Here is a 25,986-nt window from a genome sequence, read left to right on the forward strand (position 1 = left end):
CTGCTTATTTATTTTACTTTACAATATTGTATTGGTTTTACCACACATTGACTTGAATCTGCCATGGGTTAAGGGTGTTCCCCATCCTGAACCCCCCTCTCACCTCCTTCCCCATCACATCCCTCTGGGTCATCCCAATGCACCAGCCCCGAGCAGCCTTATCATGCATTGAACCTGGACTGGCGATTCATTCACATATGATAACATACATGTTCCAATGCCATTCTCCCATATCATCCCGCCCTCACCCTCTCCTACAGAGTCCGAAAGACTGTTCTATACATCTGTGTCTCTTTTGCTGTCTCGCATACAGGGTTATCGTTACCATCTTTCTAAATTCCATATATATGCGTTAGTATACTGTATTGGTGTTTTCTTTCTGGCTTACTTCACTCTGTATAATCACTCCATTTCATCCCACCTCATTAGAACTCATTCAAATGTATTCTTTCTAATGGCTGAATAACACTCCATTGAGTATATGTACCACTGCTTTCTTATTCATTGGTCTGCCAATGGACATCTAGGTTGCTTCCACGTCCTGGCTCTTATAAACAGTGCTGCGATGAACATTGGGGGTACACGTGTTTCTTTCAATTCTGGTTTCCTCAGTGTGCATGCTCAGCAGTGAGATTGCTAGGTCATATGCAGTTCTATTTCCAGTTTTTTATGGAATCTCCACACTGGTCTCTATAGTGGCTGTACTAGTTTTCATTCCCACCAACACTGTAAGACGGTTCCATTTTCTCCACACCCTCTCCAGTACTTATTGTTGTAGATTCTTGGATAGAAGGCCATTTTGACTGGCATGAGATGGTATCTCATTGTGGTTTTGATTTGCACTTCTCTGATAATGAATGATGTTGAGCATCTTTTCATGTGTTTGTTAGCCATCTGTATGTCTTCTTTAAAGAAATGTCTATTTAGTTCTTCTGCCCATTTTTTGATGGGGTCGTTAATTTTTCTGAAATTGAGCTGCGGGAGTTGCTTGTATATTTTTGAGATTAGTTGTTTGTCAGTTGCTTCATTTGCTATTATTTTCTCCCAGTCTGAAGACTGTCTTTTCACCTTGCTTAGAGTTTCTTTTTGTTGTGAAAAAGCTTTTAAGTTTTATTAGGTCCCATTTGTTTGTTTTTGCTTTTATTTCCAATATTCTGGGTGGTGGGTCATAGAAGATCTTGCTGTGACTTATGTCAGAGAATGTTTGCCTATGTTTTTCTCTAAGAGTTTCATAGATTTTGGTCTTACATTTAGATCTTCAATCCCTTTTGAGTTTATTTTTGTGTATGGTGTTAGAAAGTGTTCTAATTTCATTCTTTTTTTAATTTATTTATTTTAATTGGAGGCTAATTACTTTACAATATTGTATTGGTTTTGCTATACATCAACATGAATCCACCACGGGTGTACACGTGTTCACAGTCCTGAACCCCCCTTCCACCTCCCTCCCCATACCATCCCTCTGGGTCATCCCTGTGCACCATCCCCTAACGCATATATATGGAATTTAGAAAGATGGTAATGATAACGCTGTATGCGAGGCAGCAAAAGAGACACAGAAGTATAGAACAGTCTTTTGGACTCTGGGAGAGGGAGAGGGTGGGATGATTTGGGAGAATGGCATTGAAACATGTATAATTTCATTCTTTTACAAGTGGTTGACCAGTTTTCCCAGCACCACTTGTTAAAGAGATTATCTTTTTATCCATTGTATATTCTTTCCTTCTTTGCCAAAGATAAGGTGTCCCTAGGTGCGTGGATTTATCTCTAGGCTTACTATCTTGTTCCATTGATCTATATTTCTGTCTTTATGCCAGTACCATACTGTCTTGATGACTGTGGCTTTGTAGTAGAGCCTGAAGTCGGGCAGGTTGATTCCTCCAGTTCCATTCTTCTTTCTCAAGATGGCTTTGGCTATTCTAGGTTTTTTTGTATTGCCATACAAATTGTGAAATTATTTACTCTAGTTCTGTGAATAATACCATTGATAGCTTGATGGGGATTGCATTGAATCTCTAGATTGCTTTGGGTAATATATTCATTTTCACTACATTAATTCTTCCACCTCATGAATATGGTGTATTTTTCCATCTATTTCTTCTTCTTTGGGTTCTTTAATCAGTGTTTTATAGTTTTCTATATAAAGGTCTTTTGTTTCTTTATGTAGATATATGCCTAAGTGTTTTATTATTTTCATTGCAAAGGTGAATGGAACTGTTTCCTCAATTTCTCTTTCTGTTTTCTCATTGTTAGTGTATAGGAATGCAAGGGATTTCTGTGTGTTAATTTACATCTCCTGCAACTTTACTCTATTCATTGATTAGCTCTAGTAATTTTCTAGTGGAGTCTTTAGGGTTTTCTATGTAGACGATCATGTCATCTGCAAACAGTGAGAGTTTTACTTCTTTTCAAATCTGGATTCCTTTTATTTCTTTTTCTGCTCTGACTGATGTGGCCAAAAATTCCAAAACTATGTTGAATAGTAGTGGTGAAAGTTCTCCATCTATTTGTGTCCTCTTTGATTTGTTTCATCAGTGTTTTATAGTTTTCTATATAAAGGTCTTTTGTTTCTTTATGTAGATATATTCCTAAGTGTTTTATTATTTTCATTGCAAAGGTGAATGGAACTGTTTCCTCAATTTCTCTTTCTGTTTTCTCATTGTTAGTGTATAAGAATGCAAGGGATTTCTATGTGTTGATTTTATATCCTGCAACTTTACTATCTTCACTGATCAGCTCTAGTAATTTTCTGGTGGAGTCTTTAGGGTTTTCTATGTAGAGGATCATGTCATCTGCAAACAGTGAGAGTTTTGCTTCTTCTTTTCCAACAAGCATTTAATCAATGACTGAAATTATGTAAAGAAGCACTCTGGTCTTGTAAATATTCTTCAACTTCAGGCTAATCTTATTCCTTAGTTGCAGATCTTCATAACCTTCAAGCTTCAACTGAAGTTGAAATGTCTACTTGGTCCATCTTTTTTTCTGATAGCCTTCAGAATCTGCAAGATTTGGGGGAGTTCTAAAACTCCTATGTGACACCTTAGAGTCAACCTTTAAGACTCTCACCTCTTGATTTCAAATCAATAATCACCTCAAAGGTAAAATCAGGTCAAATAAGAGGCTTCCTAACATGGACTTCCCAATCCCTCTGCTTTCTTGTCCCAGAAATTGTCACAACTTGGATCACATTAACATGCTGACAAATATATATACACACACACACACACATATATACATACACACGTATATATATACACACATATATATGTTTGTGTATTGTCTGTGTGTGTCTGTGTGATGAGTCAGAGAAATACAGACATAAATATATATATATATTATATCAAGAAATTTCTGGTCATTGCAATAAAATATTATCTGCAGATGATGAGATTTCTACTTGAAAGGTATCTAAAAGCTCTGAAATCTACCAAAGAATTCAGTCCTCAGTACACGTAAGGGTTTGATCAAGTAGTCTTTCTATTACAGTCATGACAGAAAAGAAAAGGACTTCCCTGGCAGTCCAGTGGTTAAGACCTCCCTTCCACTGCATGGGGCATGGTTTCCATCCCTGTCTGGAAATTAAGATCCTAAATGCCAGCAGTGTGGCCAAAAAAAAAATTTTTTTAAGTAAAGTCTGGTTCCAAATAGGAAAAGGAGTACATCAAGGCTGTATATTGTCACCCTGCTTATTTAACTTCCATGCAGAGTACATCATGAGAAATGCTGGGCTAGAAGAAGCACAAGCTGGAATCAAGATTGCCAGGAGAAATATCAATAACCTCAGATATACAGATGACATCACCCTTATGGAAGAAAGTGAAGAAGAACTAAAGAACCTCTGGATGAAAGTGAAAGTAGAGAGTGAAACAGTTGGCTTAAAGCTCAACATTCAGAAAACGAAGATCATGGCATCCGGTCCCATCACTTCATGGGAAATAGATGGGGAAAGAGTGGAAACAGTGTGACTTTATTTTGGGGGGCTCCCAAATCACTGCAGATGGTGATTGCAACCATGAAATTAAAAGACGCTTACTCCTTGTAAGGAAAGTTATGACCAACCTAGATAGCATATTCAAAAGCAGAGACATTACTTTGCCAACAAAGGTCCGTCTAGTCAAGGCTATGGTTTTCCCAGTGGTCATCTATGAATGTGAGAGTTGGACTCTAAAGAAAGCTGAGTGCCAAAAATTGATGCTTTTGAACTGTGGTGTTGGGGAAGACTCTTAAGGGTCCCTTGAACTGCAAGGAGATCCAACCAGTCCATCTTAAAGGAGATCAATCCTGGGTGTTCATTAGAAGGACTGATACTAAAGCTGAAACTCCAATACTTTGGCCACCTCATGCGAAGGGTTGACTCATTAGAAAAGACCCTGATGCTGGGAGAGATTGGGGGCAGGAGGACAAGGGGATGACAGAGGTTGAGATAGCTGGATGGCATCACTGACTCGATGGACGTGAGTTTGAGTGAACTCCAGGAGTTGATGATGGACAGGGAGGCCTGGCGTGCTGCGATTCATGGGGTCACAAAGAGTTGGACACGACTGAGAGACTGAACTGAACTGAACTGAAGCAGATATGTAATTTTTAGGGCATTATGCTTCTGTATCTAAGAAAAATTAAACTGCATATGTATGTGCAGCCGCATCACTTCTAAGAAACTATCCTGAAGAGACAGTAAAGGTATAATAGAAGACATGTGCATGTATTAATAGTAGCATTTTTATATTGACAAGATTTCAAAAATAATATAAATATCCTTGAATAGGAAGATAATTTTTAAAAGTTATCATATCTATTAACAAAGTATTATGAGATACATTAACTTACACTGCTTGTGAAAATATCAACTTTATGCTATTATATAATGTCACCAAAAAACATAGCTATAAACAATACATACACACGCAAACACTAAACACAAACATAGATTCCTCTGTGTATGTTCAAATATAACCCACATGTATATTAATTACCTTCCCCTCTTCTTTACTTTTATATGTCTGCATGTCTGTGTGTGTGTTGTGTGTGTGTTTAATCACTAGGAGAAAGAGGGAAGAACATCTCTGGAAAGACTAATAAATTCAAGTTTTATCTCATACTATTCCCTCTAGCTGGAGTCATCTTCACCTGATTTCTTTTGCATGTACATACATATATACACATACATACCCATCAAACACATAATTATATTTTTAATAAACATTGGGGAAAAGCAAAATTATACATCCAAACTATCAATAGATCATTCCCCTAGAGAGATAAATAGGAATAAGAGATGAGTGCATTTTAAAAAAATTTATCACATGGGATAATTGCCAACTTTAATTTTAATAAAATATGACATTTATAAGGTGCCTTCCATTTGGTATACACAATAAATGGGATGTAGCTTAAGATCTCAGGACTGTAATTTTTAAAAAAATTATTGGGGACAAAACTGTTGTATTTCATGCAAAAAAAACTTGAAGTGAATCTTAAAGAAAATTAGAAGAGGCAGGGCTCAAGAATGTCACTCCTAAAGGTAAGGGAGAGGCGGACAATGGCTAACAGCCAGGATAGAGAGCATCAGCCTGTGTAGATGGAGCTGGAGAGGCTCACTCTGCAACCTGGCAGTCAGCCCTTTCTTCAGACTGGAATGAAACACATCTCACAGAAGGGTGGAATAGAGATCATCCCTTTGAAACTTGGTGCAGTATCAATGTGCTTTGGATCAAGCACAGGTTTCAAGGTAAAATGCTGTAAAATGCTGACCAGGAGTAAAAACAGCTCCATGCGGGCCAGGCTTTCTCCAACACAAACTCTTTTTCCTAAAAATGACACATAAATTAAATAGTTGTTCATTTCTATTTCTAACATATCACAAAGGGAAGCATAAATAAATATGGAATTAGTAAATACATAAACAAATTAATAAAAGACAAATTAATCTATGGCTTCTTCTATTTACACCAAAATCCGGTTTGCTTCATTTCCTCAGAACAGATTTCAGTGTACATTCTCTATTAAAAGGAATCTGTTCTGTACACCCATGTCAGGATTGCTTTCCTGAGGCTTGCCAGTAATATCTTTCTACATACACACTCACCCATCCCAAATAACATGAGCTACACACTATATTTTTCCATGTACTTCCAATTCAAGACTCAACAACAGATTTATTTCTCCTCATCTGGATTCCTAAAACCAATCTTGACCTTATCATGTCTCTGTTTCTAACAATATTTCAAGAGCTTGCCATTGCCAAGTATAAAAAGAAATGTCACAAACTCAATACCAATATTATTAACCATTCTCTAAATCCCAGACACACTAGCTGTTTCAAGTGTTATGAGTATCCAGTCATTCCTCCAACTGAAATATTGGTTCCTTCAGCTCTTCCTGATGAGATTCTCTACATCCTTCTAGATCCACCACAGGTGTCACTTGCTCTATACAAACTCCTTTGATCTATTCAGGGGGATATAATTCATTCTCTTGCTGGTTTTCCACAAGACTCATAAACACTTCTAATGCAAAATGTTTCAAATGAAATTATAATTATTCCTGTGTCCCACACATGAAATATAAGCTCATAAAGTAAAGGCAAAAGGAGAAGGGATGTGACAGAGGATGAGATGGTTAGATAGTATCACCAACTCAGTGGACATGAATTTGAGCAAACTCTGGGAGACAGTGGAGGACAGAGGGCCTGGTGTGCTGCCATCCATGGGGTTGCAAAGAGTCGAACATGACTTAGCAACTGAACAGCAACAACAAAGTAAAGCCTTAGGTCTTGTATGATGCTACAGTGCCAAGACAAAGCAATCCTGCAAACCCCACAAACTGGGCAGAAATCTTAAGCCAGTTTGTTATGAAACAATGGAACCAAAATTCAGGAAGTAGATAAGGAATACATTAGCAGGATCTCATTTTGAGATCAAATTCTGGGCATTGTTCATAATCTTGGGACCAAGCATTTAGCATTCCTTGAAACCTATTTTCCTGGATGTTCAATGAGGAGTAAACCTCCTATTTCTATCCCTATTTCAGTTCCTTCTGTAGGAAAGGCCCTTCACCCTCTCCTTTCTACCCTCTCCTTTGGACTGTGCTGAACACTCTCCACTTCTCCATCTTTCCAGATCCATACTGTGTTTGTTTTTCTTTTACACCTACTGTGTGTTTAAGAAGTTGATTTCTATGGACTGCATAACCCCACTAGTTAGTTCCCTTCTTCACTGTGAATAAACTCAAAGGATTAGACATTGAGAAGGTTAGAGTATGCCCTCCCTCAGTCCCAGCCTGTCAGGCCACAATTTCAGCAGTGGCTGAATTCTCCAACCTATAGACCCATCTCCTGCTGAGGCATCCATTCTCTCTTTGCCAAAGATCTGCTTGTGTTCCAGCAACACCCTCCTTCTCCCAGTCCTTCCGACATAGGATGGTAATGTTGTCCTGCTGATGCTCATCCCCGAGTACTTGACCACTCCTTGCTACTTCACTTAATCATGTCCACACCTCTGAAAAGAGTCTCTTCGTTAAACTGCCTTTAATGAAACTTTTTGAGTACCCTGCCTCTTTCTTTTAAGGACCTCCCCAAATTAAAGGAAGATACTAAAATATCTCTTCCTGCAAGAAAATTTCTCTGTCCTCTGCCCTGACCCCAAAGTATAAGATTCAGGAGCTCCTCTCTCTGGATTTCCACAGAAGCCTTTGGAAAAGAACTTGTCTCTCTGGAGTATCATCACCTGTTAAGTCGCATTCCTCTTTCTTAGAGGAAAGCTGTCCCTTATTCACATTTCTATCCCTGGATCTGAGTGAGCATGGGTCTACTACATTTAAGGTCCTCAGAGACATTTATTGAGTGAATGGCATCTCTGGACAGGGGAGAAAAGTCTCAGTGGAACTAGACTTCTATGAGGAGCCCTTAAGATTGTCAGAGGTGGGTGAGAGGGCAAAACTCAGTGAGTGCAGCCTCCAATCCAATCAGAAACTATCTGCACCTTGGAAGTGGTGCCTCTGGCCTTATGAAAATGACAATTTGTCCAGCTCAGAGTTGCCTCCATACAAAGCTCTTCCTCCTCTCATTTGACCTCTAATGTACAGAAAAAAATGAAGCATGCTTGCCTGCTGAAAAAGCCATGAAGTGGTCAGTCTTCCTAAAGTTGCCACTTTCATCCAGGAAGTGAGCAGGATCAAACTGCCCTGGGTTGGGAAACTCCTTACCATCGTGCAGGACAGAAGTCAGAGATGTTAATATGGCTGTGCCCTGAGATAAAGAGAAAGGCAGTAACTAGATTATAAAGAAAGTCATGACTTTTTTTTTTTAATGACTTATCTAATCCTTTTATTTTATAAATGAGGTGAATGAGGCAAAAACATATTTTATTCTCTCAATGTCAAAGAACAAATTAATGACCAAGCCTAACAAGTCTTAAGCCATATGATGCCATATAAATGATTTATGATTCAATCATATAAATCAACAGTGCCAGTCCAGGGCACTGTTAAGTGACTCCAAGGCTAATCGTCTTCAGCTTGTAGCCTACCAATAGCACTTGCTCTTCAGAAAATTAAGGCAGGTGCTTTGTTCTTGACAAATAAATTGGAGTGTTGTTTTAAAGTGCTGATGTCACTAAAATTTCAAGCTCATTCTCTTTGGAACTGAATATAGGGTCCTCTCCAAATATGACCTGATTGGCCATATTCTTGAAAACTATTCAGAGACAAAAGAGTTAGGGATGGAGACCCATCCTGGAGAGGGAGTCATAAAAGAGGAGAAGTTTCCAAACACCAGGAAACCCTCTCCCCGGTGGGTCTGTAGGGAGTTTTGGAATCTCAGAGGGCAACATAACTGGAAGGAAAAATAAACAAAACCCACAGTTGATGGCAACTCAGCAGAGAAGTAGCCCAGATGCTAGCATCCACCACCAGCAAGCAGGGGCTGAACAGGGAGGTGTGGGTGGCATTGCTTACAGTAGGGACCAGGCCTGAACGCCCTGAAGACAATCTGAGGGACCTAACATGAGATAGCAATCCAAAGAGTGGGATAGCCAGAGAGCGAGAAAAAAAGAGAGAGAGAGAGAACTTTTCTGCAAAAAGCTCTGAGCTAAGGCACTGCCAGCCCACTCACAGAACAAGGGACTGAGCAAATACCAGAGGAGAGCTAGCAGGCTGCAGACTGGCCCATCCCCCACTAGAGGCAGAGAAGCAGGCGGGTGACAACCAGAGCTGGAAAGGGACAATCTCGGTTCCAGAGATGGTATCCACTACAAAACTGCGAGCAGGCTCCCAGTTGCTAACCAAGTCTACATGGGATCCTGGATGGTTGACATCCACCAGGAAGATCGCAACCAGAGATCAGCTCCCCAGAGGACACACTCAGCGCATCTGAGATGGTGCTCCCATTGTGCACCCAGGAAACTGAGCAGCCAGACCAGGGAGGTGATAAGATGCACCACCCCACCTGAGGAGAGTGCGTTTGCCAAGCACCTGGTCACCTGAGCTGCTCGGACCTGGGAAGGGCACAAAACACAGGCCCAACTGAGTCCGCACCTTTATGGAGTGCCCGCAAATCTGAACCTGAGCAGCTTAGACCTGAGAAGTGCAGGCAACCCAGGGCCTGCTATAGACAATTCCCCTGCAGCGCAACCTAGAGCCTGAGCAGTGTAGACTGGGAAAGCACACACAACCTGAGCCTCCGCTCAGTGTGTCACGGACACTGCGAGCACTCCCCACATACGCCAGTGATATTTGTATGCATTGTTGTTCCCTCCCCACAGCACGACTGAACAAGTGAGCCTAAGTGACCCCCTTTGAGCTCTTGTGTCAGGGTGGAAATTAGACACTGAAGAGACTTGCAAACAGAAGAATTCAAAATACACAGAGGGAACCTCTTTGGAAGTGACAGATGCAACAGTCACTTAAAATCCTTTCGTTGGCACCAACTACATTGGAAGGGACCTATAGACCTTGAGAAGTATAAGCAGGAACAAGGAACTATCTGAAAGTGAACTGACCCCACACTTTCTACACAGCTCCAGAGAAATTACTAGATATATTTTTACTATTAATATTTTTTAATTTTTTAAATTTTTAAGTCATTTACTACTGCTTTAATTTTCATTTATATAACCTGCTTTGCAAAAACAAAAAAAAAGGACCCTATTTTTAAAGCAAATTTAATATATTTTTATAATTTTTGTGATTGCTTTGTTTTATTAATATTGCATTTTTGAGAGTCTAACTTCTACTCTAGATTTTTAATCTTTGCTTTTTGGTATTTGTTATCAATTTTGTACCTTTAAGAATCCAATCTTCGGTACTCATTTTTACCTAAGAGTGTGATTACTGGATTGATTGCCCTCTCCCCTTTCTGACTCTCTTTTTTCTCCCCTAGGTCACCTCTATCTCCTTCCTCCCCCATCTCTGCTCTACCCAACTCTGTGAATCTCTTTGGGTATTCCAGGCTGTGGCGAACACTTACAGAACTGATAACTGGCTAGATTTGTCTCTCTCCTTTTGATCGCCACCCACCCCCCCTTCTCCTAGTGACTTCTATCTCCTTCCTCCCTCTTCTCTTATCTTCTCCATGTAACTCTGTGAAACTCCCTGGGTGTTCCAGGCTGTGGAGAGTACATAGGGATTTGATTACTGGCTAGATTGCTCTCTCCCCTCTTGATTCTCCCTCTTCTCCTCCTGGTCGCCTTTATCTCCCTCCTCCCTCTTCTCTGATGCATGTAACTCAGTGAAACTCTCTGGGTGTCCCTCACTGTGGAGAACCTTTTCACCATTAACCTAGATGTTTTATCATTGGTGCTGTATGGATGGAGAAGTCTTGAGACTACTGCAAGATAAGACTGAAAACCAAAGACAGGAGGCTTAAATCCAAAACCTGAGAACACCAGAGAACTCCTGACTCCAGGGAACATTAATCAATAACAGCTCATCCAAAAGCGTCCATACCTACACTGAAAAGCGTCCATACCTACACTGAAACCAAGCTCCACCCAAGAGCCAACAAGTTCCAGAGCAAGACATACCATGCAAATTCTTCAAAAATGCAGGAACATAGACCTGAGCTTTAACATACAGCCAGTCCAAAGCCACATCAAACCCATAGACATCTCAAAACTCACTACTGGACACTTTATTGCACTCCAGAGAGAAGAAATCTAGCTCCACCCATCAGAACATGAACGCAAGCTTCCCTAAACAGGAAACCTTGACAAGCCACTCGTCCAACCCCATCCATGGAGAGGAACCTCCGAAATAAAGAAGAACCACAAACTGCCAGAATACAGAAAGGCCACCCCAAAGACAGCAACCTAAACAAAATGAAAAGGCAGAGAAATATTCAGCAGGTAAGGGAACATGAGAAAGCTACTGGAGATCAGTGGAGAAATAACTCCAGAAAGAATGAAGGGATGGAGCCAAAGGAAAAACAACACCCAGTTGTGAATGGGACTGGTGATAGAAGCAAGGTCTGATGCTGTAAAGAGCAATATTGCATAGGAACTTGGAATGATAGATCCATGAATCAAGGCAAATTTGAAGTGGTCAAACAGGAGATGGCAAGAGTGAACATTGAAATTCTAGAAATCAGCGAACTAAGATGGACTGGAATGGGTGAATTTGACTCAGATGACCATTATATCTACTACTGTGGGCAGGAATCCCTAGGAAGATGTGGAGTAGCCATCATGGTCAACAAAAGAGTCTGAAATGCAGTACTTGGATGCAGTCTCACGGTAGTCCAAGTCTATGCCCTGACCAGTAATGCTGAAGAAGCTGAAGTTGAATGGTTCTATGAAGACCTACAAGACCTGCTAGAACTAACACCCCAAAAAAGATGTCCTTTCATTATAGGGTCATGGAATGCAAAAGTAGGAAGTCAAGAAACACCTGGAGTAACAGGCAAGTTTGGCCTTGGAGTACGGAATGAAGCAGGGCAAAGGCTAACAGACCTCTGCCAAGAGGATGCACTTGTCACAGCAAACACCCTCTTCCAACAACACAGGAGAAGATTCTATACATAGACATCACCAGATGGTCAACACCGAAATAAGACTGATTATATTCTTTGCAACCAAAGATGGAGAATCTGTATAAGGTCCACAAAAACAAAACCGGGAGCTGACTGTGGCACAGATCATGAACTCCTTGTTGCCAAATTAAGACTTAAATTGAAGAAAATGGGAAAACCATTAGACCATTCAGGTATGACCTAAATCAAATCCCTTATGAATATACAGTGGAAGAGAGAAATAGATCTAAACGACTAGATCTGATAGACAGAGTGCCTGATGAACTATGGATGGAGGTTTGTGATATTGTATGGGAGACAGGAGGCAAGATCATTCCCAAGAAAAAGAAATGTAAAACAGCAAAATGGCTGTCTGAAGACAGCTGTAAAATAGCTGTGGAAAGAAGAAAAGCAGAAGGCAAAGGAGAAAAGGAAAGTTACCCCAACTTGAATGCAGAGTTCCAAAGAAGAGCAAGGAGAGACAAGAAAGCCTTCCTCCGTGATCAATGCAAAGATAATGAGGAAAACAATAGAATGGGAAAGACTAGAGATCTCTTCAAGAAAATTAGAGATATTAAGGGAACATTGTATGTAAAGATGAGCTCAATAAAGGACAGAAATGGTATGGACCTGACAGAAACAGAAGATATTAAGACAAGGTGTCAAGAATACACAGAAGAATTGTACAAAAAAGATCTTCACGACCCAGATAATTATGAAGGTGTGATCACTCACACTTACCTAGAGCCGGATATCCTCAAATGTGAAGTCAGGTGGGCCTTAGGAAGCATCACTACAAACAAACCTAGTGGAGGCTATATATTCAGGTTGAGCTCTTTCAAATTTTAAAAGATGATGCTGTGAAAGTGCTGCACTCAATATATCAGCAAACTTGGAAAAATCAGCACTGGCCACAGGACTGAAAAGGTAAGTTTTCATTCCAATCCCAAAGAAAAGTAATGCCAAAGAATGCTCAAACTACCACACAATTGCACTCATCTCACACGCTAGTAAAGTAATGCTCAAAATTCTCCAAGCGAAGCTTCAGCAATACGTGAACCAAAACTTCAGATGTTCAAGCTGGTTTTAGAAAAGGCAGAGGAACCAGAGATCAAATTGCCAACATCCGCTGGATCATGGAAAAAGTAAGAGAGTTCCAGAAAAACATCTATTTCTGCTTTCTTGACTATGCCAAAGCCTTTGACTGTGTGGATCACAAGAAAGTGTGGAAAATTCTGAAAGAGATGGGAATACCAGACCACCTGACCTGCCTCTTGAGAAACTTCTGTACAGGTCAGGAAGCAACAGTTAGAACTAGACAGGAAACATCTGCTTCCAAATAGGAAAAGGAATACATAAAGGCTGTATATTGTCACCCTGCTTATTTAACTTATATGCAGAGTACATCATGAGAAACTCTGGACTGGAAGAAACACAAACTGAAATCAAGATTGCCAGGATAAATATCAATAACCTCAAATATGCAGATGATACCACCCTTATGGCAGAAAGAGAAGGAGAACAAAAGAGCCTCTTGATGAAAGTGAAAGAAGAATGAAAAAGTTGGCTTAAAGATCAACATTCAGAAAATGAAGGTCATGGCATTGGTCCCATCCTTTCATTGGAAATAGATGGGGAAAGAGTGGAAACAGTGTCAGACTTTATTTTTCTGGGCTTCAAAATCACTGCGGATGGTGATTGCAGCCATGAAATTAAAAGACACTTACTCCTTGAAAGGAAACGTATGACCAACTTAGACAGCATATTCAAAAGCAGAGGCATTACTTTGTTAACAAAAGTTCATCTAGTCAAGCTATGGTTTTTCCAGTAGTCATGTATGGATGTGAGAATTGGACTATAAAGAAAGCTGAGCACAGAAGAATTGATGCTTTTGAACTGTGGTGTTGGAGAAGACTCTTGAGAGTCCCTTGGACTGCATGGAGATCCAACCAGTCCATCACAAAGGAGATTAGTCCTGGGCGTTCATTGGAGGGACTGATGTTGAAGGTGAAACTCCAATATTTTGTCCATCAGATGCAGAGGGCTGATTCATTTGAAAAGGCTCTGATGCTGGGAAAGATTGAGGGCAGGAGGAGAAGGGAAGGACACAGGATGAGATGGTTGGATGGCATCACCGACACAATGGATATGGTTTTGGGTGGACGCAGGGAGGTGGTGATGGACAGGGAGGCCTGGCGTGCTGCAATTCAAGGGGTCGCAAAGAGTTGGACACGACTGAGCAACTGAACTGAACTGAAAGGAACATGATAAATGCCCACCAAACCAAACAAAAGAGGAAGAGATAGGGACTCTGCCCAAAAAAATAATTCAGTAGATGATAGTAATGATTCAAAATCTTGAAAATAAAATGGAGTTAGAGATAAATAGCCTGGACACAACGATTGAGAAGATGCAAGAAATGTTTAACAAGAACCTGCTGATGCTGCTGGTGGTGCTGCTAAGTTGCTTCAGTTGTGTCCGACTCTGTGCAACCGCATAGAAGGCAGCCCACCAGGCTCCTCCATCTCTGGGATTCTCCAGGCAAGAACACTGGAGTGGGTTGCCATTTCCTTCTCCAATTCATGAAAGTGAAAAATGAAAGTGAAGTTGCTCAGTCATGTACAACTCTTTGCAACACCATGGACTGCAGCCCACCAGGCTCCTCCTTCCTTGGGATTTTCCAGGCAAGAATATTGGAGTGGGGTGCCATTGCCTTCTCCAAACAAGGACCTAGAGAAATAAAAAAGAGTCAATCAATAATGAACAATGGAGTAACTGAGATCAAAAATACTCTGGAGGGAACCAACAGTAAAATAACGGAGGTAGAAGATAGGATAAGTGAGGTAGAAGATGGAATGGTGGAAATAGACGAAGCAGAGAGGAAAAAAAAAAAAAAAACAATTAAAAGAAATGACGACAACCTCAGAAAACTCTGGGACAATGTCAAATGCCCAAACACTTAAACCATAGGAGTCCCAGAAGAACAAGACAAAAAGAAAAGCCATGAGAAAATACTTGAGGAGATGATAATTGAAAACGTCCTCAAAATGAGGAAGGAAATAGCCACCCAAGTGCAAGAAACCCAGAGAATCCCAACAGGATAAACCCAAGGCAAAACACCCCAGTTCAGTTCATTTCAGTTCAGTCGCTCAGTCGTGTCCGACTCTTTGTGACCCCATGAATTGCAGCATGCCAGGCCTCCCTGTCCAACACCAACTCCCAGAGTTCACTCAGACTCATGTCCATCGAGTCAGTGATGCGATCCAACCATCTCATCCTCTGTCGTCCCCTTCTCCTCCTGTCCCCAATCCCTCCCAGCATCCAAGTCTTTTCCGATGAGTCAACTCTTCAAATTAGGTGGCCAAAGTACTGGAGTTTCAGCTTCAGCATCATTCCTTCCAAAGAAATCCCAGGGCTGATCTCCTTCAGAATGGACTGGTTGGATCTCCTTGCAGTCCAAGGGACTCTCAAGAGTCTTCTCCAATACCACAGTTCAAAAACATCAATTCTTTGGTGCTCTGCCTTCTTCAGAGTCCAACTCTCACATCCATACATGACTACTGGAAAAACCATAGCCTTGACTAGATGGACCTTAGTCGGCAAAGTAATGTCTCTGCTATTTAATATGCTGTCTAGGTTGGTCATAACTTTTCTTCCAAGGAGTAAGTGTCTTTTAATTTCACGGCTACAGTCACCATCTTCAGTGATTTCGGAGCCCAAAGAAATAAAGTCTGACACTGTTTCCACTGTTTCTCCATTTCCCATGAAGTGATGGGACCGGATGCCATGATCTTCATTTTCTGAATGTTGAGTTTTAAGCCAACTTTTCTACTCTCCTCTTTCACTTTCATCAAGAGGCTTTTTAGTTCTTCTTCACTTTCTGCCATAAGGGTGGTGTCATCTGCATATCTAAGGTTATTGATATTTCTCCCGGCAATCTTGATTTCAGCTTCTGTTTCTTCCAGTCCAGTGATTCTCATGATGTACTCTGCATATAAGTTAAATAAGCAGGGTGACAATATACAGCCTTGACGTACTCCTTTTCCTATTTGGAACCAGTCTGTTGTTCCATGTCCAGTTCTAACTGCTGCTTCCTGACATGCATGCAGAATTCTCAAGAGACAGGTCAGGTGGTCTGGTATTCCCATCTCTTTCAGAATTTTCCACAGTTTCCTGTGATCCACACAGTCAAATGCTTTGACATAGTCAATAAAGCAGAAATAGATGTTTTTTTGGAACTCTCTTGCTTTTTCCATGATCCAGCAGATGTTGACAATTTGATCTCTGGTTCCTCTGCCTTTTCTAAAACAAGCTTGAACATCAGGAAGTTCATGCTTCACGTATTTCTGAATCCTGGCTTGGAGAATTTTGAGCATTACTTTACTAGCATGTGAGATGAGTGCAATTGTGCAGTAGTTTGAGCATTCTTTGGCATTGCCTTTCTTTGGGATTGGAATGAAAACTGACCTTTTCCAGTTCAAGACACATATCAATCAAATTTACAAAGATCAAACACAAAGAGCAAATATTAAAAGCAGCAAGGGAAAAACAACAAACACACAAGGGGATTCCCATAAGCATAGCAGCTGATCTTTCATAGAAACTCTTCAGGCCAGGAGGGAATGGCAGGACATACTTAAAGTGATGAAAGAAAATAACCTACAGCCCAGATTACTGTATCCAGCAGGGATCTCATTCAAATATTAAGGAGAAATCAAAAGCTTTACAGACAAGCAAAAGCTGAGAGAACTCAGCACCACCAAACCAGCTCTTCAACAAATGCTAATGGATCTTTAGACAGGAAACGCAGAAAAGATGTATGGCAAAACCAATACAATATTGTAACAGTAATTAACCTCCAATTAAAGGTGGTAACTGCAGCCATGAAATTAAAATATGCTTACTCCTTGGAAGAAAAGTTATGACCAACCTAGATAGTATATTCAAAAGCGAGACATTACTTTGCCAACAAAGGTCCGTCTAGTCAAGGCTATGGTTTTTCCTGTGGTCAGGTATGGATATGAGAGTTGGACTGTGAAGAAGGCTGAATGCTGAAGAATTGATGCTTTTGAACTGTTGTGTTGGAGAAGACTCTTGAGGGTTCCTTGGACTGCAAGGAGATCCAACCAGTCCATTCTGAAGATCAGCCCTGGGATTTCTTTGGAAGGAATGATGCTAAAGATGAAGCTCCAGTACTTTGGCCACCTCATGCGAAGAGCTGACTGATTGGAAAAGACTCTGATGCAGGGAGGGATTGGGGGCAGGAGGAGAAGGGGACGACTGAGGATGAGATGGCTGGATGGCATCACGGACTCGATGAACGTTAGTCTGAGTGAACTCCGGGAGATGGTGATGGACAGGGAGGCCTGGCGTGCTGCAATTCATGGGGTCACAAAGAGTTGGACACGACTGAGCGACTGAATTGAACTGAACTGAACTGAAAATAAATACATGTATATGAAAAAGAAACTCGAACCCAAAACAACAAAATAATGGCAATGGGATCATTTTATCAATAATTACCTTAAACGTAAATGAGTTGAATGCCCCAACCAAAAGACAAAGAAAGACAAAGACTAGCTGAATGAATCCAAAAACAAGACCCCTATATATGCTGTCCACAAGAAACCCACCTCAAAGCAAGGGATACATACAGACTGAAAGTGAAGGGTTGGAAAAAGATACTTCATGCAACTGGAGACCCAAAGAAAGCAGGAGTAGCAATACTCATATCAGATAAAATAAACTTTGAAATAAAGGCTGTGAAATGAGACAAATACATAATGATCAAAGAGTCAATCCAAGAAGAAGATATAACAATTATAAATATATACGCACCCAACCTAGGAGCACTGCAATCTGTAGGACATGTGCTAACAAGTATGAAAGGGGAAATTAACAATAACACAATATTAGTGGGAGACTTTAATACCCCACTCACACCTCACACCTATGGATAGATCAACTAAACAGAAAATTAGCAAGGAAACACAAACTTTAAATGATACAATGGACCAGTTAGACCTATTTGATATCTATAGGACATTTTACCCAAAACAATGAATTCCACCTTTTTCTCAAATGCACACAGAACTTTCTCCAGGATAGATCACATCTGGGGCCATAAATCTAGCTTTGGTGAATTCAAAAAACTTGAAGTCATTCCAGGCATCTTTTCTGATCACAATGCATTAAGATTAGATATGAACTACAGGGAAAAAAACTATTTAAAAAATTCCAAAATATGGAGGCTAAACAATACGCTTCTGAATAACCACAAATCATAGAAGAAATCAAAATATGCATAGAAACAAATGAAAATGAAAACACAACAAGACAAAATATATGGGACACTGTAAAAGCAGTACTAAGAGAAGATTCAAAGCAATACAGGCATACCTCAAGACAAGAGTAAAGTTAAATAAGTAACCTAACTCTACACCTAAAGTAACTAGAAAAGGAAGAAATGAAGAACCCCAGGGTTAGTAGAAGGAAAGAAATCATAAAAATTGGGCAGAAATAAATGCAAAAGAAACAAAAGAGACCATAGCAAAAATTAAAAAAGCCAAAAGCTGGTTCTTTGAGAAGATAGATAAAATTGACAAGCCATTAGCCAGACTCATCAAGAAACAAAGGGAGAAATATCAAATCAATAAAATTAGAAATGAAGAAGGAGAAATCACAACAGACAACACAGAAATACAAAGGATCATTAGAGACTACTATCAGCAACTATATGACAATAAAATGGACAATTTGGAAGAAATGGACAAATTCTTAGAAAAGCATAACTTTCCAAAACTGAAACAGGAAGAAATGGAACATCTTAACAGATCCATCACAAGTACGGAAATTGAAACTGTAAACAGAAATCGTCCAGCAAACAAAAGCACAGGACCAGACGGCTTACAGCTGAATTCTACCAAAAATTTAGAGAGGACTAACACTTATTCTACCCAAACTCTTCCAGAAAATTGCAGAGGAAGGTAAACTTCCAAACTCATTCTATGAGGCCACCATCACCCTAATACCCAAACCAGACAAACATGCCACAAAAAATGAAAACTACAGGCCAACATCACTGATGAACATAGATGCAAAAATCTTCAACAGAATTCTAGCAAACAGAATCCAACAACATATTAAAAAGTTCATACATCATGACCAAGTGGGCTTTATCCCAGGGATGCAAGAATTCTGTAATATCCACAAATCAATCAATGTAATATACCATATTAACAAATTGAAAGATAAAAACCATTTAATTATCTCAATAGATGCAGAGAAAACCTTTGACAAAATTCAACATCCATTTATGATAATAACTCTCCAGAGAGCAGGAATAGAAGGAACATACTTCAACATAATAAAAGCTATATATGACAAACCCACAGTAAACATTATCCTCAATGGTGAAAAATTGAAGGCATTTCCCCTAAAGTCGGGAACAAGACAAGGGTGCCCACTCTCACCACTACTATTCAATATAGTTTTGGAAGTTTTGGCCACAGCAATCAGAGCAGAAATAGAAATAAAAGGAATCCAAATTGGAAAAGAAGAAGTAAAATTTTCACTGTTTGCAGATGACATGATCCTCTACATAGAAAACCCCAAAGACTCCACCACAAAACTACTAGAGCTAATCAATGAATATAGTAAAGTTGCAGGATATAAAAATAACACACAGAAATCCCTTGCATTCCTATACACTGACAAACAGAAAACAGAAAGAGAAATTAAGGAAACAATTCCATTCACCATTGCAACTAAAAGAATAAAATAGGAAAAAATCTACCTAAAGAAACAAAAAACCTGTATATAGAAAATTGTAAAACACTGATGAAAGAAATCAAAGAGGACACAAATAGATGGAGAAATTACCATGTTCATGGATCAAAAGAATCGATATAGTGAAAATGAGTACACTACCCAAAAAAATCTATAGATTCAATGCAATCCCTATCAAAGCTACCAGAACTAGAACAAATAATTTTACTATTTGTATGAAAAACAAATGGTATAGCCAAAGCAATCTTGAGAAAGAAGAATGGAACGGGAGGAATCAATCTGCCTGACTTCAGGCTCTATTACAAAGCCACAGTCATCGAGACAGTATGGTACTGGCACAGAGACAGATATATAGATCAATGGAACAAACTAGAAAGCCCAGAGATAAATCCACGCACCTATGACACCTTATCTTTGACAAAGCAGGCAAAAATATACAATGGAGAAAACATAGTCTCTTTAACAAGTGGTGCTGGGAAAACTGGTCAACCACTTGTAAAAGAATAAAATTAGGACACTTTCTAACATCATACACAAAAATAAACTCAAAATGGATTGAAGATCTAAATGTAAGACCAGAAACTGTAAAACTCTTAGAGAAAAACATAGGCAAAACCCTCTCCGACATAAATCACAGTAGGATCCTCTATGACCCACCTCCCGAATATTGGAAATAAATGCAAAAATAAACAAATGGGACCTAATAAAACTTAAAAGCTTCTGCACAACAAAGGAAACTATAAGCAAGGTGAAAAGGCAGCCTTCAGAATGGGAGAAAATAATAGCAAATCAAGCAACTGACAAAGAATTAATCTCAAAAATATACAAGCAACTTATACAGCTCAATTCCAGAAAAATAAATGACCCAATCAAAAAATGGGCCAAAGAACTAAACAGACATTTCTCCAAAGAAGACATACAGATGGCTAACAAACACATGAAAAGATGCTCAATATCACTCATTATCAGAGAAATGCAAATCAAAACCACAATGAGGTACCATCTCACAATGGTCAGAATGGCTGCTATTCAAAATAAATGCTGGAGAGTGTATGGAGAAAAGGGAACCCACTTACACTATTGGTGGAACTGCAAATTAAGACAGTCACTATGGAGAACAGTGTGGAGATTCCTTCAAAAACTGGAAATAAAACTGCCATATGACCCAGCAATCCCACTGCTGGGCATACACACCGAGGAAACCAGAAATGAAAGAGACACATGTACCCCAATGTTTATGATAGCCAGGACATAGAAGCAACCTAGATGTCCCTTGGCAGATGAATGGATAAGAAAGTTCTGGTACATATACACGATGGAATAGTACTCAGCCATTAAAAGGAATCCATGTGAATCAGTTCTAATGAGGTGGATTAAATTGGAGCCTATTACACAGAGTGAATTAAGTCAAAAAGAAAAACACCAATACAGTGTATTAATGCATATATACGCAATTTAGAAAGGTGGCAATGATGATCTTATGTGCAAGACAGCAAAAAGACACAGAAGTAAAGAACAGACTGTTGGACTCTCTGGGAGAAGGCGAGGGTGGGGTCGTTTGAAAGAATAGCAGTGAAACATGTATATTATCATATGTGAAATAGATCGCCAGTCCATGTTGGATGCACGAGGCAGGGTGCTCAGAGCTGGTGCACTGGGATGACCCTGAGAGATGGGATGGGGAGCAAGGTGGGAGAGGGGTTCAGGATGGGGAACACATGTACCTGATGGTTGATTCATGTCAATGTATGGCAAAAGCCACTGCAATATTGTAAAGTAATTAGTGTCCAATTAAAATAAATAAATTTTTTAAAAAGTTCATAGTGATAAATGCATACATCAAGAAATAAGAAAGATCTCAAACAAAAAAAAAACCTAACTTGATACCTCAAAGAACTAGAAAAAGATTAAAAACCAAAGTTTAAATATAGTACAAAGGAAATAACCAAGAGTGGAAAAAATAGAGAGAGACTAATAAGACAATATGAATAAGACCTGTATTTTTTTAATGATAAACAAAGTTGACAAACCTTTAGATTCACCAAGAAATAAAGAGGCACAACTCAAATAAACAAAATCAGAAATAAAAGAGGAGACATTAAAATTGATACCGCATATGGAGGTTGAACACCACACTTCTGAATAACCAATAAATCACAGAAGAAATCAAAAAAGAAATAAAAATATGCATAGAAAAGAATGAAAATGAAAATGTAACAACCCAAAACCTGTGGAACACTATAAAAGCAGTGCTAAGAGGAAAGTTCATAGCAATACAGGCATACCTCAAGAAACAAGGGAAAAAAAAAAAGAAGAAGAAGAAACAAGAAAAAAGTCAAATAAATAACCTAACTCTACACCTAAAGCATCTAGAAAAGGAAGAATTGGAGAACCCCAGAGTTAGTAGAAGGAAAGAAACCTTAAAAATTAGGGCAGAAATAAATGCAAAAGAAACAAAAGAGACCATAGCAAAAATCAACAAAGCCAAAAGCTGATTCTTTGAAAGGATAAATAAAATTGACAGACCATTAGCCAGACTCATCAAGAAGCAAAGAGAGAAAAATCAAATCAATAAAATTACAAATGAAAATGGAGAGATCACAACAGACAACAAAAAAATACAAAGGATCATTAGAGACTACTATCAGCAATTATATGCCAATAAAATGGACAACATGGAAGAAATGGACAATTCTTAGAAAAGTACAATTTTCCAAAACTGAACCAGGAAGAAATAGAAAATCTTAACAGACCCATCACAAGCATGGAAATTGAAACTATAATCAGAAATCTTCCAGCAAACAAAAGCCCAGGTCCAGACGGCTTCACAGCTGAATTCTACCAAAAATTTCGAGAAGAGCTAACACCTATCCTCCTCAAACTCTTGCAGAAAATTGCAGAGGAAGGTAAACTTCCAAACTCATTCTATGAGGCCACCATCACCCTAATACCAAAACCTGACAAAGATACTACAAAAAAAGAAAACTACAGGCCAATATCACTGATGAACATAGATGCAAAAATCCTCAACAAAATTCTAGCAATCAGAATCCAACAACACATTAAAAAGATCATACACCATGGCCGAGTGGACTTTATCCCAGGGATGCAAGGATTCTTCAATATCCGCAAATCAATCAATGTAATTCACCACATTAACAAATTGAAAACTAAAAGCTATATGATTATCTCAGTAGATGCAGAGAAGGCCTTTGACAAAATTCAGCATCCACTTATGATAAAAACTCTCCAGAAAGCAGGAATAGAGGGAACATACCTCAACATGTTAAAAGCTATACATGACAAACCCACAGCAAACAGTATCCTCAATGGTGAAAAATTGAAAGCATTTCCCCTAAAGTCAGGAACAAGACAAGGGTGCCCACTTTCACTGCTACTATTCAACATGGTTCTGGAAAGTTTGGCCACAGCAATCATGGCAGAGAAAGAAATAAAAGGAATCCAAATTGGAAAAGAAGAAGTAAAACTCTCACTGTTTGCACATGACATGATCTTCTACATAGAAAACCCTAAAGACTCCACCACAAAATTACTAGAGTTAATCAATGAATATAGTAAAGTTGCAGGATATAAAATCAACACACAGAAATCCCTTGCATTCCTATACACTAATAATGAGAAAGTAGAAAAAGAAATTAAGGAAACAATTCCATTCACCATTGCAACGAAAAGAATAAAATACTTAGGAATATATCTACCTAAAGAAACTAAAGACCTATATATAGAAAACTATAAAACACTGATGAAAGAAATCAAAGAGGACACTAATAGATGGAGAAATATACCATGTTCATGGATTGGAATAATCAATATAGTGAAAATGAGTATACAACCCAAAGCAATTTACAAATTCAATGCAATCCCTATCAAGCTACCAGTGGTAGCTACAGAGCTAGAACAACTAATTTCAAGATTTGTATGGAAATACAAAAAACTTCGAATAGCCAAAGCAATCTTGAGAAAGAAAAATGGAACTGGAGGAATCAACTTCCCTGATTTCAGGCTCTCTATAAAGCCACAGTCATCAAGACAGTATGGTACTGGCACAAAGACAGAAATATAGATCAATGGAACAAACCAGAAAGCCCAGAGATAAATCCACACACATATGGATACCTTATCTTTGACAAAGGAGGCAAGAATATACAATGGAGTAAAGACAATCTCCTTAACAAGTGGTGTCGGGAAAACTGGTCAACCACTTGTAAAAGAATGAAACTAGATCACTTTCTAACACCACACACAAAAATAAACTCAAAATGGATTAAAGATCTAAATGTAAGACCAGAAACTAGACAACTCCTAGAGGAGAACATAGGCAAAACACTCTCAGACATAAATCACAGCAGGATCCTCTATGACCCACCTCCCAGAATACTGGAAATAAAAGCCAAAATAAACAAATGGGACCTAATTAAAATTGAAAGCTTCTGCACAACAAAGGAAAATATAAGCAAAGTGAAAAGACAGCTTTCTGAATGGGAGAAAATAATAGCAAATGAAGCAACTGACAAACAACTAATCTCAAAAATATACAAGCAACTTATGCAGCTCAATTCCAGAAAAATAAACGACCCAATCAAAAAATGGGCCAAAGAACTAAATAGACATTTATCCAAAGAAGACATATGGATGGCTAACAAACACATGAAAAGATGCTCAACATCACTCATTATTAGAGAAATGCAAATCAAAACCACAATGAGGTACCACTTCACACCAGTCAGAATGGCTGTGATCCAAAAATCTGCAAGCAATAAATGCTGGAGAGGGTGTGGAGAAAAGGGAACCTTCCTACACGGTTGGTGGGAATGCAAACTAGTACAGCCACTATGGAGAACAGTGTGGAGATTCCTTAAAAAATTGCAAATAGAACTGCCTTATGACCCAGCAATCCCACTTCTGGGCATACACACCGAGGAAACCAGAATTGAAAGAGACACATGGACCCCAATGTTCATCGCAGCACTGTTTATAATAGCCAGGACATGGAAACAACCTAGATGTCCATCAGCAGATGAATGGATAAGAAAGCTGTGGTACATATACACAATGGAGTATTACTCAGCCATTAAAAAGAATACATTTGAATCAGTTCTGATGAGATGGATGAAACTGGAGCCGATTATACAGAGTGAAGTAAGCCAGAAAGAAAAACACCAATACAGTATACTAACACATATATATGGAATTTAGGAAGATGGCAATGATGACCCGGTATGCAAGACAGCAAAAAACACACAGATGTGTATAGCGGACTTTTGGACTCAGAGGGAGAGGGAGAGGGTGGGATGATTTGAGAGGATGGTATTGTAACATGTATACTATCATGTAAGAATTGAATCGCCAGTCTATGTCTGATGTAGGATACAGCATGCTTGGGGCTGGTGCATGGGGATGACCCAGAGGGATGTTATGAGGAGGGAGGTGGGAGGGGGGATGCATGTACACCCGTGGTGGATTCATGTCAATGTATGGCAAAACCAATACAGTATTGTAAAGTAAAATAAAGTAAAAATAAAAATTTTTTAAAAAAATGATACCACAGAAACACAGAGGATGATGACAGATGATAATGTACAACAATGCATGAACAAATTGGACAACCTGGAAAAAATAGATAAATTCTTCAAAATATGCAACCTATTAAGACAGAATCATGAGCAAACAGAAAATTTGAACACAGCAATAACCAGTAAGGAGATTGAGTTGGTAGTCATAAACTCTCAACAAACAATCAAAAAAAAAACAAAAATAGTTTTGGGTTTTCCTGGTGACTCAGACAGTAAAGAATCAGCCTGCAGTGGGGGAGACCTGGGTTTCATTTCTGGGATGGGGAGATTCCCCTGGAGGAGGGCATGGCAACACACTCCAGTATTCACACCTGGAGAATCCCCATGGACAGAGAAGCCCAGTTGGATACAGTCCATGGGGTCACAAAGAGTCAGACAAGACTGAGCAACTAAGCACAGCACACAGATAGTTTTGATAATGAATTCTACCAAATACAACATTTAAAGATAAACGATTACCAACTCTTCCCAAACTCTTCCAAAAATTACAAGAGGAAGGAACACTTCCAAATTTATTTTGCAAGGTCAACATTACTCTGCTATCACAACCAGAGAAGAACATTACAAAAAAATGAAAATTAAAGGTCAATAGGCTTGATAAAC

General features: G+C 39.2%; 1 protein-coding gene across 1 annotated transcript in view; it reads right to left on the reverse strand.

The window, feature by feature from the left end:
* The window catches only part of LOC106503891 (cytochrome P450 2C31), a gene marked incomplete in the record, with an annotated part of 44,609 nt that continues 23,795 nt past the window's right edge, over positions 5,173-25,986 (reverse strand). Inside the window, 2 exon segments of the mRNA XM_018041628.1 lie at positions 5,173-5,807; positions 8,104-8,245. Coding sequence (XP_017897117.1) covers positions 5,626-5,807; positions 8,104-8,245 — 324 coding nt within the window.

Source organism: Capra hircus, chromosome 26, assembly GCF_001704415.2.
Source record: "Capra hircus breed San Clemente chromosome 26, ASM170441v1, whole genome shotgun sequence".
Classification (NCBI taxonomy): Eukaryota; Metazoa; Chordata; class Mammalia; order Artiodactyla; family Bovidae; genus Capra; species Capra hircus.